We start from the raw sequence: 15418 nt of genomic DNA on the forward strand, positions 1-15418 counted from the left end.
GAACTAAGCCGTCTTTTCTATAATTGGTAGCGATTAGAAAATGGATGGAAGTATTTGGTTTGGTGGACTTTATTTGGGCGCCATTTTAGTTTAGATCATGCGAATGAATAACACACATTTTTTAATTTATTATTTAATATGATGTAGTTCGAGTCAATGCAACCACTTTAGTGGACCTTTTTACTATGTTGATTCCTAATTTTGTGGGAAAACTGACTCAAAGGTCTTCGTTATAACTATCAGCAAATATATTCTGTATTAGTTTGGATGATGGGAATAAAATAAGAATGTAAATTCCATTTAATATGTTGGACTCAATACAACCACTATATTGGAATGTTGTACTATTTTTATTATGTTACTAATTTTTGTAAATCTGAGTAAAAGTCCTCTAAAGATTTCTTGATAATATAATACATTCATTGTTACTGATTCGCAGAAGATTGTGAATTTTGTATACTTCAAGGTATTCATGTACAGTCTATTATTTATTGCGTATTTGTACAAAAAAAAACAAAAAACATTGATTATAAAACTGTACAAATGTTTAAACCTGTCGCTTACTGGTATAGTAACAGCATTATATCTGTAATTTTACCAAACAATGTAAACCACGGAATTACAAAATTAAGACATTGTGGTTCATAAATGTCAAAACGACAGAGAACATGCGATGCCTCCTGCGTGTCCAAGTCACGTGATTCCATTGTGGCGATGTTCTTATGCTTTGGTCTTGGCTTTGTTCTGCAGGCGGGTCCGCGTGGGCTCGGTGAGCACCAAGGGTTCCTGGATGACCACGGCCGGGTATTTCCTCCCCAGCAGCTCCACCTCCACCTTCTGCCCCACCGAGCACAGCTCCACGGGCAGGTAGGCGAATGCCAGGCTGTGCTGGCCGCTGTAGCTGTAGGCCCCCGACGTCGTGTTGCCGACCACCTAATTGACAAGATGCGTTGTTAGCAGCTCAAGCTGCAAAGGGGTGGAACATTTCTAGGACATTTCCAGATAGTTTCTGGTAATTTGCCACAGGAAGTTGGGTTTGGGATTTTTCTTTTTTTTTTTTTAATTGCAAATTGCAAACTTTGCATGGGAATTTCTGGTAATCTTATCTATTTCTTATTTGGAGAACTGTGCGAGCGAGTCTTCTTTTTCTTTCCTCAAAGTGATGTTATCCTATATCTATTTCTCTAAATATAAACATTTTGTTTTGTCATAAGCAAACATCCATCCAAAATGTCCTTACCCACTTATGAGGGCATTACAGTACCTTAACTAACCGTTTTTTTGTTTGTTTGTTTGTTTTTTACCATTTCACTTGAGCTGCAGTGTATCCAAAGCTTGCTAGTACCTAGACTTTTGGCTCACAACACACAAAAAAATCAAAAGTACTCGTAAGTCAAGGTACCACTGTACTCGCATGAAATCTGGTTGTTTTAGTCAGGATTATGGTAAACTGTATTTTCCCGGGCTAAATTTACAGTGGATATAAAAAGTCTACACACCCCTGTTCGAATGCCATTAACCCCAAATAAAGTTCAGCTGTACTAGTAGTTTTTTTTCTTCTTTCTAGCAGAAGCCTGAAGGTTTTTTTTGCTATCACTGACTGCTATTTAGAACAGTTCATATTTCGTTCCCCCTTGTCTAAGGAGCCAGGTCCAGCAGAAGACAACCCCAAAGCATGATGCTGTCACTGTGGTGTTATTTTGGTGATGAGCAGTCTTGTGTTTACGCCAAACATACCTTACATACCATACCAAGTTGTAAATTTATCTTGGGCTCACTTTTTTGTATCACAAAAAAAAATTCATTTGAACAGGGGTGTCTAGACTTTTTTTTCCCATCGTCTGTAAGTTCCCTATTAAGAGCCATCCTTTAATTTGGTAAATTCCTGGTTCATTCCCATGAAAGGGAACTTTGCAGCCGTAGCAGCAGAAGATGGGGGTGGCTAACCTTGCCATCGTGCCACACCGTCTCATTGCCCTCAGGGTCTATGTCATGCGTCTCCACCGCAAGGTAGGACAACTTCCTCTTCAGGCCCTTGGCTTTTATCTCCTGAAGCGCCGCCTTGCCGATGAAGTCAGCGGGCTGCTCAAGAGAAGGTGTTGTGATTCAATATGTAGTTACAGTAAACCTCCACTATATCACGGAATTTTATGCAATCGTTTCTTCTCGGAGCGGCTGGCTAACCAAGTTACCTTGTTAAGTTTGATGAAGTAATCTAAACCCGCCTCCAGAGGGTTGGTGTCACAGTTCATCTATAAAGACGAACAAGAGAGTCATGGAAAAGCCTTGAACGCTTTTTAAACAATGCGCGCGTGACTGTTAGTACCTCAGCTCCCCATCCTCTGAAGCCCTTCTCTAACCGGAGGGAGGCCATGGCGTAGGTGCCGAAGTCGTCGATGCCTTCATCTTTTCCTGCTTCCATTAGGGCCCGGTACACCGCCGCCATGTCCTTCTGGCCGATGTACAGCTCCCATCCCAGTTCGCCTGAGCGGCACATGCACCGGAGAGGTCAACAACAATGCAAAACAACATAAAAACACAACAAAAACTACCTAAAATTAACGTAAAACCTAAAAACACAACCAAAACATCACAAATACAATGCAAGAAACACAACAACACAGAATAATATCAACACAAAACAAAACAATGAACACGAAAACAACTGACACACAAACCAAGGAAAATAACATGTTAGCAACCTGTCAAAAATACAGCACCAAAACAACACAATAGCACAACAGAAAACAAGACCACAAAATAACAAACCAAAATGAACAGCAAAAAAAAAAACGACACAAGAACAACGCAAAAGCAGAAAATCACACGCAACAACACAAAACAGAATCAAAACACATCCAAAAACAGTATGAAAACCACACAAAACAACATTAAATAACACAAAAACACAACAACATGAAAACACCCAAAAACATAATACAACATAGCTAGGTTGCGTACCAGTGTAAGAGATCCTGATGGCTCGGAGCATAACACCGGCCAACTGGATTGACTTGCACTGGAGAAATTTAAAGCCCGAATGGCTCATGTCCTCTTGGGTGAGCTTCTGAAGGACCTTGCGAGAGTTGGGCCCGGCGACCCCCAGCACGCCCATTTCTTCCGTCACGTTGGCGATGTCAACGTCGTGGCCGCCGACAGCCGCTTCTGTCTCGATCCACCTGTTCCAAAAAAAAAGAAAGATTTTCGCAGCGATGTCACCCCAGCCATTGACACGTATACATAGACCCTGCCTTGAGTCGGTTGGCAAACTGCTGCTTTATGTCAATGTGTATATTGGATTGGCAGATATGCTCCAAAAACGTACGCAAATAAAGGGACTGAAGCGATTCAGGTGTCATTCGGACAGACGTAAGGCCATCAGCACTTCACAGCTGAGGCTTGGCAGTTTTTTTAAGCATATCATTCCGTTGCCCATGGCTCGCCAATTGACATCAGAGCAGTGTTGCAAAATTGCCGCTCGGCAAAACCTTTTCTGTCCCCAACCTCAATGCAGCGCTAGTTTGAGAAGTGTCGTCAAAAGTGTCAGTGGTTGTGTTAGTGGATGTATCGTGGAAGAAAAATGGTCCAATGAGCCCAGTGCTAGACATGGCACACCAAACCACAAACTTCGAGGAGTCTCGTTCTAGTGCTGGGATCGATTTTCCCCAAATTCGACATTTGTTTTTCCAAGAGCTGAGGTTCATTTTGGTAATTCTCTTCTGACAGTTTTCTACCCGTCAACCTACAATGTATGAGAGTAGTTACTAGTTGCTTAGGGGCACTTTATTTAAACAGAAAAGACTTCTTTGTTTGGAGGCTAGTTTCACCACGGGTATTTGCAGTAATTTGAACATACAGGACTTTATAGTACAGTATTCGCAAAAGGATGTTATAATATAATGACTAAATACTATCAAATTATTGTAGTCACCATCATCAAGTCCATGTGTAGTATATATAAAGCTGCAATGAATCGCTCAGTATGTATTAGTTTGGCCAAATCGCCACTAGAGGATGCTACATGAAACTAATTTAGGTTGAGAAATTCCAAACTGAGGTTTTAATTTATGGCCTGGTACTTGCAGTCAAAGGGAGAGTTGTCCTAGCAGCTGCTGGTAAGCTTTGGGTTTCAACCATTGCAGGAGAGTTTTATATTACATCATTTCACGCCGCTTCACTGAAACATTCAAATTGCCTTTGCTGTTTGTCTCGTACAACTTTTTCAATTGCATCAAGTTAAAGTAATACACTCAACCTAAGCCGATTTCGTAATGCCTATTAAAGCTGAGGATAACAATAACCACCTGTCAAACACGTCTTTTTTAACCTGCCGCTGTTCTGTGTTTGTGTGTGAGGGGGCGTACTTCACCTTAGGTCATGTAACTCTGATCCCGAGCCGGTGATGAGCAAAAACTCTCCTGGTGCCAACTGGGTGATGGTAACCTCAGCAAAAACTCTCCCGGTGGGTGTCAACATGTGGCTAATGTTCGTGTGGCCCACCTGAAACCAGAAGAATGTGACAGTGCAGGACGTTTGACATGACCTTCGTAGCCCAGTACTTCACGCTGTTGTACGAGGGCGCTCACCTTAGGCATGGTGTTAGCAAACAGGCGGTCTAGCAACTTGAGAGAGTCCTTTCCTTTCACGATGAACTTGCCAAAAGGGGTCAGGTCTATGACTCCCACATTCTCCATCACCAGCTCGAACTCTCTGCCGACGGGTCCGAACCAGTTTGTGCGCCTGAAACTGGGTCTGGAGACAGGCGCGAAGGAAATCAGCGCTTACTTTACCTCGGACCCTGGAACCCTGGTTGCCTTACTTGTATCCAGTGTCGTCTCCTGGTTTGTAAAACCAGTGAGGTTGTTCCCAGCCGGCATGGAAGCCCATGGATGCCTTGTCCTTGAGAAGATCGTAAACGCCGCTCGTCCGGTAGGTTGGTCGGCCTGCAAAGCGCTCCTCTTTGGGGTAGCCGACTGGGGAGACAAGTTTAGGCCTGTGTCAATTGTTTACAAACATTCTGAATTGGGCTCACCTAGATCCTTTGTCATTTCAACAGTGGTACGTGTAGTATTCAAAATTCAACAAAACTGATCCGAAGCATACCAAAGTTCTTTCGCAATTGGCCTGAGACCCACCCACCGCCTTGAGCATGAACACTCCATTTTCCCCTCTATTGTTCTTACCCACATTATTGAAGCCGTAGGATTCTCTGGCTTTTGCGCACAGGAAGGGCACGTCGACCCAGCTCCCATAGCGGTTGGGGTCGCACTCAATCAGATCGTACGGAGGCTCGCCGTTTCTAATCCAGTCGCTCAGGAATTTTCCGACTCCACCAGCGTGGATCACTCCGTACCTGATCAAATGAGGCAACCGGAATGGTCATTGATGGTCCTGAAATCCCTACTATCACACCCATACCCGAATCCGATGGCCGTCCAGTAGTTGCGAACTCCTTGATGTGGTCCGACCATGGGCAGCAGGTCGGGGGTGTACGTGATCGGACCGGACACAATGTTGATGATGTCGGCTTTCTTTAGCACAGGGACCATCTCCATGGCCATTTCTACATGCTCCATGATCCGGTCCAGGTCTGACTCGAACAGCTCCTTGCCAAAACCTACAGCAGTTAGACAGGGGGTGAAATAGGGCAGAAGGTTTAATGACTTGTTGTCCCCCGAACCTCCCACCACCACCACCCCACCCTCATCTGTTAATGGAAGACAAGCTCTAAACTAAGAGTGAGGAGCTTGGGCATCTGGGAAAGACTCAACGAATGCAGAGGAGACTCAGGGCAGACCGAGCACACGCTAGAATGACTACGTCCCTGTCACGTACGTGGTTAGGGCGAAGGCGAGGAACGCAAGGCAAGAACATGGTGGACCCAATTGCAGGGAAGCAAGGCAGGAGTGCGGGAATCTCAAAATAATAATATTTAATCACAATAATAAAAACAACTGGCGACTATGACATGGCAAGACATGTGACAACGACAATGAACCGACAAGAACTGAAAGAAACCAGGGAACTAAATACAAACAAATTGACGAGACAACGAGGAACACCTGGACAAGACACGAGTGGCTGGAGAGAGCTGATTGGTCGACACAAAGTAGACGAGAACAGGTGGACACAACAACCTAATGAGCACACGACAAACATGGAACACAGGGAAACATGGAACAAAACTAAACAACCCAAACCAAAACACAGACCATGACAGTCCCACAGCTAGCCTGGGAATGCCTCAGTGGCCTCTGTGTACAATGTAAACTATATTTAAGTTCCCCATTAAGAGCCTACCTTCAGTTTAATAAATAGCTGGTTTATTGCGGTTTATTCCCATAAATTCCCATTAATTACCATGGAAAGTATCCAACTTCAAAAAATTCCTTGAATTTTGCAACCCTATTCCAGAAATAGGCAAGTCCAGGCCTCCCTGCTCAGACCGTGACCACGACCCAGATAAGTTGAAGAAAATGGATCAACAAAGATTTTTCACTAGCATAGACAAACCTGGGGGTACGCCGTCTCTAACCCAAGAGTCTTGCAGGACCATCTTTTCCATATTTTCATAGGGCCCAAAAAGAAGGCCGTCCCTTTCCTGGCGCAGGTAGTAAGAGCCCTCCAGGTCTCGGATGACGGCCAGCTCCTTCTTCAGGGCCTTTACCTCCGGCACGGTTGCCGTCACCACGTACTGATGGTGCACTGGGATAGTCGGATGCTCAAAGCCAATTAACTTTCCCACCTCACGGGCCCAGAAACCTGAAACGACAAACATGAATGGTACACAAAAGTCTTCTATCTTGATGCTAACAATAGGAAACTATCATTTCATCGTCATTGTTTGTTTAAATACCAGCAACCAGACAAAAAAACCCTTAACTTTAAGTCTGTAAATAGGACATCAAAATAGAGACAACAGTGACATGGAGGAACGTGAACCATGGACCGTTAACAACAATAGCAACAGATTCAGAAAAGCAATAATATATAATATATTCCCCATCCATGGCCTTAAGAGAATGGTTTAATGTTGGTTGCTCCTAAAATGATTTGTTGTGAATGCATCGTCTTTTCTTCGTCTAATCTGAAAAACAAAAACATTCCTTTACCATTAGTTAATTCAGCCTTTTTTTTTGCTGCTCAGTTCAAAACGAGGGCAAAGTGTTTGCAAACACATTTTCATAGCATAAAAGGTGAGATGACGCTAGCTAGCGCTTAAAAAAACATGAGACGTAACATGAGTTTTCTTTTTCCATTGTACCAAGTTATCAAAATGGGTATTGTGTATGATTTACAGTTAAAATACATTTTTACTTTTGTACTTAAGTATATTCTAGAGTCTGTAATTATTTACTTTCATTTAAGCATCACAGTTGAATCAGTCATTCTGCTTTCACCAGACTTTTTTACACAAGTATTTGTACTTCTCCTTAAGTACAGAGTACATGAACTTTTGCCACCTCTGCTGTTTACTCTGAAATGTATGCTCGTGATTTCTTACACTGATGCCCAGACTTTCTCAATGCATGAAAAGTATCTCTGTTGCGTTATCTAATTAAAAAACATAGGTAAAGTCCAAGGTCCATGTGTACCCGCCACCTGCACACTGGATTACTATAGTAAATACTGATAAAAGATCACCAAAATAAAACTTGAACATGTCCACAAACCGGCTGTTAATTCCAGACCAGTCGATTAAGTTATATTTATCATAGCCAGCGGTTACTGGGCAGTTGTAACTGATCTTATTGGATCGCATAACAGGGGAAATTATAGGCACTTATTTATTAGGAGGGCTAACTTTGCAATGGAGAAGTTGTAAACTGACTTCCTATAAGCAACTTTGGCTCAAGCTAGCTACGTTCTGGTAACTACTTTACCCAAGACTTGTCTAATGCCCTACTCAGGCTTTGCGAGCTACGATTTTTCATTTCTTTATTTATTTTAGGTAGGTTATCAAAGACTTTGTCCAATGGACTGCTTAGGGTGATGCTAGCTATGTTTCGGTAGGTACCCAAGACTTTGTCTAACGATCAGGCTACATAACCCAAGACCTTGTCTGATTGTGTGGTTGAGCTAATCCTAGGTAGTAGGTACATTTCGGCAGCTACTTTTACCAAATACTCTTCCCAGTCATGCTAATGCTAGCTACAGCTCGATAGCTCCTTTATACGAGACTTTGTGTAATGGCCTGGTCAGGCTACTGTTAGCTACAATTTGGTGGGTAGTTGACTTGTTTTTTTATCTTTTGGTCCTATGAGTCTAATGCAAGGTAATTTTTAGTGACAAGACTTTTGTCTGGTGGTTCTGTCAGGATAATTCAAACTATGTTTCTGTGCATAGTTTATCCAAGCCTTTTTTAAATAGCCCAGTCCGGCTAATGCTAGCTATGATTGGTTGTTGTTTCTTTTACCCAAGCATTTATCAAGGGGCTGACTAACACCTATTAATACCAGCAAACTGTCATCTTAGGTTAGCTTAGCCTTGTCTCTGATACCGCATGCTATCATATGAGATTTGTGCTCCTGATTGCTACAGTGGCACTACCAACCTAGCCTAGCTGAACTTAGCCATGCTTGTGCTCTAGCTAGGGCAGTACGGTTATAGATCGTTTACAGTGTTGTTAATTATTGGACAATGTGTCTCAGAATGCAAGCAAGTAGGTTACAGAAAATGTCTGCTGAAAAACAAACATGCCAACAAACTCCTTTCCAAGAACTGCTCTGACCCAGTTCAAGCAAGTTATCCCTGACCTGTACTAACAGTGGGCCGTTTGTGCAAAGGTCTAAGAGTTAGATAACACTTTTTATTGAATCCTGGCTGAAAATGTGTCGACTGCAGAATCCCCTCAAACTTAATAAGTAAAGCTTCAGCAGGGAACATCGACAGGTGCCCACTGACCAAATGTTTGGGATATTGGGTGAAATTTCAAGATGAGCCTAAAATGCACTATGACCTTTATAGCAGAACTTAATTTGACGATACATTGCACATGAAGGTTTATAGTTACCATAACATCTCTGCTAATTTCTGTTAGCCTGGCTTCCTATTATATGTTAGCATCAAGATAGCAGACTTTTGTTAGAATAAATTATATTGTTGGGGTAGTATAACTCTCTTTGTTTTATGTGTCAATTTTACACTAAACTTCAACTGGGAGTGAAAAATATGAAACAGCTTGAAGCAAGCACGATTTGCCTCTAGTGGGAGAACTGCGCGAGCGAAAGTGAGAAAAGGTGCTGACGAATAAGTGTGATTTAATAACTTCAAGTGTGCTTTAATTTAAGTTAAAATGCCTTTAAAGCGTGTGGTAGGGCTAAACTATAAAGTATTACAAAAATGTAATATGGTCTCTCCATAACGCAGAGTGTCACCTACTGCGTTTGGTTCTGGAATGTATTCCTCACAGGGAAAAAGTTTTTTTTCTGTACATAATTGAGCCCGAAATGTTCAAATGGAGAACGATGGGGGTTCAAACCTGTGGCATTGACAATACGGTTCGCCCGGATGGTCCCGTGAGGTGTCTGCACATCCCATTTGCCGTCCGCTGTGGGCATGAGGCCTGTGACCGGGGCGGGGTTGTAGATCTGGGCGCCGTACATGCGAGCACCTGCCGCCAGAGCCATGGTCAGAGAGTAAGGATCAATGTGGCCGTCTCCTGGGGTATACAGACCAGCCAAGACCTTAACCAGGGGACACAGACCACAAAAGGTTCAACCAAGGAGGGTCAGGGTTAGAGTTAGGTTAGGACTGGGAGGTTTGGGTCTTGGGTTACGACGGTTAAGGTACGATTAGGTAAGGATTTGGAAGGTGAAGTTAGGACTAGTGTAAGCAGCGTTAGAGTTAACGGGACTGTCTTAGGTTAGGTTTAGGAGGGTTTCAATAGGGTTTGGTTAAGAGGGTTAGGTTTGGGCTATGTGGCACAGTTAACAAAGCTCAGTTTCTGGGTCAGAAACCCATCAATGTAAACTTAATCAGGCCGCAGAATTTGTACAGGGACCATCAGGTCAAAGACTTGACAGGCTTCATTACACATGCAAGTGAGTCTAGTCTCGACTCACGTTCGGACTCTACCTTGTCTATGTTGAGAAGAGGGAACAGCTCCTGGACCTTCTCTGGCCCGATCATGTACTGCTCTGTCTCGTGCCAGTGGGTGCGAGTCATCTGGTACCGCATCTCGTCCACACGTGCATGCGTTGATGCAATGCGGACGCTGCCCGGCTGGTGAAAGCCCACCGCCTACGCACATGGAAACCAAATTTGCCAGGATTTATGTCTGTGTAGATTCTCAAATCATCCAGGTCATGGTAATCTGAAAAAGTTGAATGGAGGCAACTGGACTCTCTTGGTTGTTGCAGACTTTCACCTTTAATCTTCAATTCTAAATTTTAGCTGTGGAAAAAAAGGGGGACTCTTTGTCTCTGGGGGGGTCACGTGAGGGTTGTTGTTATCAGGTGATGAATCCAAACCATGAATCCATCATGTCCGAATGATCGTTTGGCATAAAAACCAGTCAATGACCTGCCTGGTGGATGGGACAAAATGTTCTCTCCAAGGAATGGCGACACCAAGGAACTCGTCTACAAAAGCGTGGCACAACATTGGAGGGCAGTCACTTTGGGTCCAAAATCAGAGACAGATAGACGAATTTCATGCCTAAAATGCACTTGTAGAACTGAAGATTAAAGGTGAAACATTTTTACCATCCAAGAAGAACTTTTGCAGAGTGCCAGGATTTAGCATCTTTGGACAGACCAACCGAGAATTGAGGAGCCCACCTGTCCGGTCTCGGCTTCAAGCCGCTCGTACAGTTTAATGCTGTCATAGTGGACTTTCTTGAGGTTGATGCCCGGATGGTAATAGGTGGTCAGCCCGGCCTATGATGAAGAAGACCACAAACCAAAGTTAACTTTGTACCTGGGTTGGGGTTGCTCTGCCTGATATCTGATGCATGTAAGGACAGTAATAACACACAGGCAGGCAGCACCGTTTGTCAGTCCCGCTCAGACTGAAACCCAGCCCCAATTGCACCTGACCGCCTCCAAACAACGCAAAACGGCGACAGGCATACCGCGTGCCACGTGGAACCGGCGGTCAGTTCGGTCTTCTCCAGCAGCACCACGTCATTCATGCCGCTTTTTGCCAGGTGGTAGGCCACACTCGTGCCCACGCAGCCCCCTCCGATGACCACCGTCTCGGCAGTGTCCTTCCATCGCTTGCCCAACACGGAAGACGTGTCACTGACGGGATGGGAAATAAATGTAGCGCCCAACTTTTTATGCAATGAAATCAATGTAGACAAACACCTCCACAAGTTCTCAAGGAGTTTTCCAATCATCAAAGCAGTGATCCCAACCACTTTGCCGCAGTACATCCAGTGTGAGTATGCATGTACAGTACTAGTAGGCTCTCTGTCCTCACCAGTCACGAGACAATTCAGCACATTCGTACGATTGTGTCTTACTAGTAACATTTTATCCACTTGTCGTGCCACTTTTGAACTACTAGTACAACCTTAAGCTGGATATCAAGGGTATCGAATAAATGCTGCAAAGGCTTTCCATAGTGTACAGATTGTGTTACAGAGTAAATTGACTGTATGGTCAGTTTCAGGGTGTTGGCGATCTTCTTATAGCCTAGGCCATCTTTATGGAGAGCAACAATTTTTTTATTCAGGCCCTCCGAGAAGTCTTTGCCATTCGGTGCCACATTGAACTTCCAGTGACCGGTATAAGACTGCGAGAACGATTTAACGCAAAAAAATAAATTCAACGCACCTGCACCCCATTCACATCCGGGACAAACACTAACTAAGACTAAAACTAACGGGTCACAAGACACCAGGGAGGAAAAATGGCCAACTGGGTCCAATTTTGACATTTTCACTTTGGTGTCTACTCACTTTTCTTGCAAGCGATTTAGCCACTTATAGCTGTGTGTTGAATTATTTTAAGGGGACAGTAAATTTACACTGTGGTACAAGCTGTACACTGACTACTTTTCATTGTCGAAAAGTGTCATTTCGTCGGTGTTTTCCCATAAATCTAATAAAATGTTTACAAAAATGTGAGGGTTGTACTCATATTTGTGAGAAACTCTATATTAATACATAATTCTAATATCATTCAGTACGATAAACAAACATGCATCAGAGTTGATGGTGGAAGGAAATGTTGTCAGAATTAATGGTCATTAAATTCGCTTTAAAACAAAACAAAAAAGAAATTTTATTTCAAGATAAGTCATATTAAAACACAGCTTTTAAAATATTCCTAAGTATCTGTTCTCACTCTCCCTCGCTCAGTACACCAAATAAGAGGTAAAGCGTGCTTGCTTCAAGCTGTTTGTCACTTTCTGTTGAAATTTACTGTCAAGCTGACACATTAAAAAACAAAGAATTAACGTGTATTTAAACCCCAAAATATGGATCCAAGGCATAACATTCCACCTAACGAAAGACTGCTAACTTAATGCTAACATATAATGTGAAACGCCATAGACGGGCTAACGGAAATTAGCATAAATGTTACAGTAATTAACTCTAGCATCTCTTCCAGTAGACCTCAGTGGTGTCCAGCATGTTGTGGCACAACATGGTTCGACACTGAAACTCTAAATTCAGATGTGTACTGTAAAAAGTAAAAACCCATTTCAAAAAAAGTAACCACCTTTAAATCTGCGATAGAGCAGGGGCGTGAATGATGAACTGCCATGTAGTGGGGGGGGGGGGGGAACACTGCACATTTCAGTAAATCCTACACAAAGATGGGCTGCTCCGTTGCGAAACATTTTGAATGCACTGAAGCTTTTTGTGTTTGTAACAGTGAGCCAGTCAACCGATGGTTCTTCTCACCTTTGCTCATGTCGTCTTGTCACCGTGCAGCCGAACGTCCGCGAGGGCCGAAGAAGCGGAAGAGCGCCAAAACGCCTCCTGGAGCGCAGGTGCACCTTCACCAGCTTTAACATGCGAGCAGACATGACTGCAAAAGCAAGTTGACAGTCAAGTTATAAATGCCTCACTGGCCCTCCAAGTGGACTCTGGACCCGCCCCACGGGGTCGTCGGGCGTCTGGGGACGTAACTTGAACTCTCACCCACCCCCACCCCACCCCGCCCCTCCACCTCCGTCCAATGTAGGTCACACACACACGCCACAGTAATACTATTATTCTTTTTAAAATATGCAGTACTGTAGAATATTACTTTCTGAAGGAAAATACTGTATACGCAATAAAATTAATTTAAATATACTGCATATTAAATTGTCCTTTTCTAAAATGATTTTATTGAATAGTAATTTATACTTATTATTATTATTATTATTATAAAATTTCTTACTTATTTTTCTAGGATTTGTTAGAATTTCTGAGATTTTAAAATATTGAAGAAAAAAAAAACAATTCAAGATTGAGCCATGTGAATGAATGTAAATGAAATAACATACATTTATATAATATGTAATATTGGAGGCTAGGCAGCCAAAAATGAATGATTAAATGATTCAACGAATTAATTGAATGATTAAATGAACTAAAATGAAAAATCAAATGAATAAATATAATGAAAATGAATACAATACAATTAAATTTCAGGAAAAAGTGGTCGGAAATCAATGATAAATGATTAATTACAAATTAATTTATTTTTACAAATGCAGGGATAAAATTAAAAAAAGAATACATAAAATATGAAAAACTAATTTTACTTACATTGGGTAATTCAAGGGGTAAGCAGTAGAATTTAAAAATGAATTATGATATCAAAAATTGATGAAACTGTGGGAAAAGCAGTAAAAAATACATTTGATAAAATTAACTAGAATTAAATTAAATAGCAAAAAAAGCAGTAGAAAATCAATGATTGAATAAAAATAAATAAATGAAGGACAAGCAGTACAAAAAGTAATAATTGAATTAAACTGGGTCTCAAGTGGTAAATTACATAACATTAAATTAAAAGCAATTTGTTTTGAAAAAAAATCAATTCTAATAAAGAAAAAAAAAGATGAGCATCTTCTCATTTCCGAAGGTAACACAATGATTCATTCCAAAACTACTCAAGCAGAGCAAAACCAAGTTAATTGTCTCCACGCGCTGATTTCCGTGCTCAGCCAAGAACAAACCCATCGAGTTCCCACAGAGACGCGTTTTTATCTTTGTGCTCCTTGAGCCGTTTTATCGCTTTGAACGGCAAACCTGCCCGGATGGCCGCGGCGGGTGGGGGGGGGACGCGTCTCCTGATAACGGCTTTAAGCAAACACACAAAAACAACTTTTTCTTACGTTTGGCTTTATTACAGTGAGAAAGCAAGATGCTGACAGCGTTGCGCTCGATGATAAGCGTTTACAGATCCGTAGTGTAAAGTTGCACAACAACACACCAGCAGCCATTTTGCCCCTTCATAGGCTATGTTTACATTATGACCAAACGGTATGGTCATGAAAAAAAAAACGGGATGAGCAAACGTGACTTGCGGGGATTGCCGTGGATGCCCGGCGAGATTTTAAACTTTTCCAAAATTCGCTATGTCCGTCATGGCGCGGATGACAAATACAGCTGACCGTCGTAAAATGTTGTGAACGCGATCCAATCCGTCTCAACTCTTCTAAAGTGAAGCCACGAGTTTAATTGACCAATAATTTCCGCCGTAACATACCTGTTTATAACGCTAAATGTTGAATGCATGAGCGAGACAGAGACAAAGAAATATTTCATCATCCAACACACAAATCGTAGTACAATATATACAGAAATCGTTTGTTTATTGTGGGGGTGAGGTTGTGGACCACCACCACAATAGTTGAAATCTGTGAAGTAGCGATTATTTATACATATTTTGAAGCTGTATGAGCCTCCCGAGACTCTTATTCATCTTCTCCACACTCCTTTTAATGTTTCTTAATGGTAATTTAAATAACCAGACCTTTTGTTTTTGGAGGGGGAGGGGGTGAGACAGCTGCTAGAGGGGTCGGGAAAGTTGCTAAATTTAGCGGTTGACCAAATGGCTAAGTTGGAAACACTGACTGTGCTTTTGTAAACGAGCGCCTCCTTGTTGCAGCAACAATGAATAATTACCAAATTCAATTTGGTTATTTGTTTTTTTCTATTAAACAGGTCATGAATATTTAGGCTGAAATGTTCCCAAAATTTAAACAGCCCGGTGGCACATGGAAGTTATTTTTGAGTGGCGTTTAGATTATGAAGCGGTCGTTGGGGGGGAAAAAACAATTCTCTTCTGTATGGCGCCAATGTATGCAAAAAGTTTGAGTTTAGTTGAGTGTTTTGAGACTTGATTGATGACTCTAAATTGCCCTTAGGTGTGGATGTGTGCGCGAATGGTTGTTTGTTTCTATGTGCCCTGCGATTGGCTGGCGACCGGTTCAGGGTGTACCCGACCTCTCGCCCGAATTTAGCTGG

The 15418-nt window shown here is 42.3% G+C and overlaps 1 protein-coding gene across 1 annotated transcript; it reads right to left on the reverse strand.

Annotated features, from left to right (window-relative positions):
• Positions 1 to 331: 331 nt before the first annotated feature.
• dmgdh (dimethylglycine dehydrogenase) lies at positions 332 to 13053 on the reverse strand. Its single transcript, XM_061799003.1, has 16 exons — positions 12857 to 13053; positions 11075 to 11243; positions 10782 to 10880; positions 10078 to 10242; positions 9482 to 9686; positions 6514 to 6762; positions 5419 to 5617; positions 5184 to 5353; positions 4820 to 4973; positions 4587 to 4752; positions 4370 to 4500; positions 2962 to 3179; positions 2327 to 2484; positions 2193 to 2252; positions 1948 to 2082; positions 332 to 933 (listed from the first exon to the last, which is right to left on the reverse strand). The coding sequence occupies exons 1-16, from the start codon at positions 12979 to 12981 to the stop codon at positions 721 to 723; spliced, it is 2616 nt and encodes an 871-aa protein (XP_061654987.1). The 5' UTR covers positions 12982 to 13053; the 3' UTR covers positions 332 to 720.
• Between the last annotated feature and the right edge of the window lie 2365 nt (positions 13054 to 15418).

The sequence above is a fragment of the Phyllopteryx taeniolatus genome, chromosome 15, assembly GCF_024500385.1.
Source record: "Phyllopteryx taeniolatus isolate TA_2022b chromosome 15, UOR_Ptae_1.2, whole genome shotgun sequence".
Classification (NCBI taxonomy): Eukaryota; Metazoa; Chordata; class Actinopteri; order Syngnathiformes; family Syngnathidae; genus Phyllopteryx; species Phyllopteryx taeniolatus.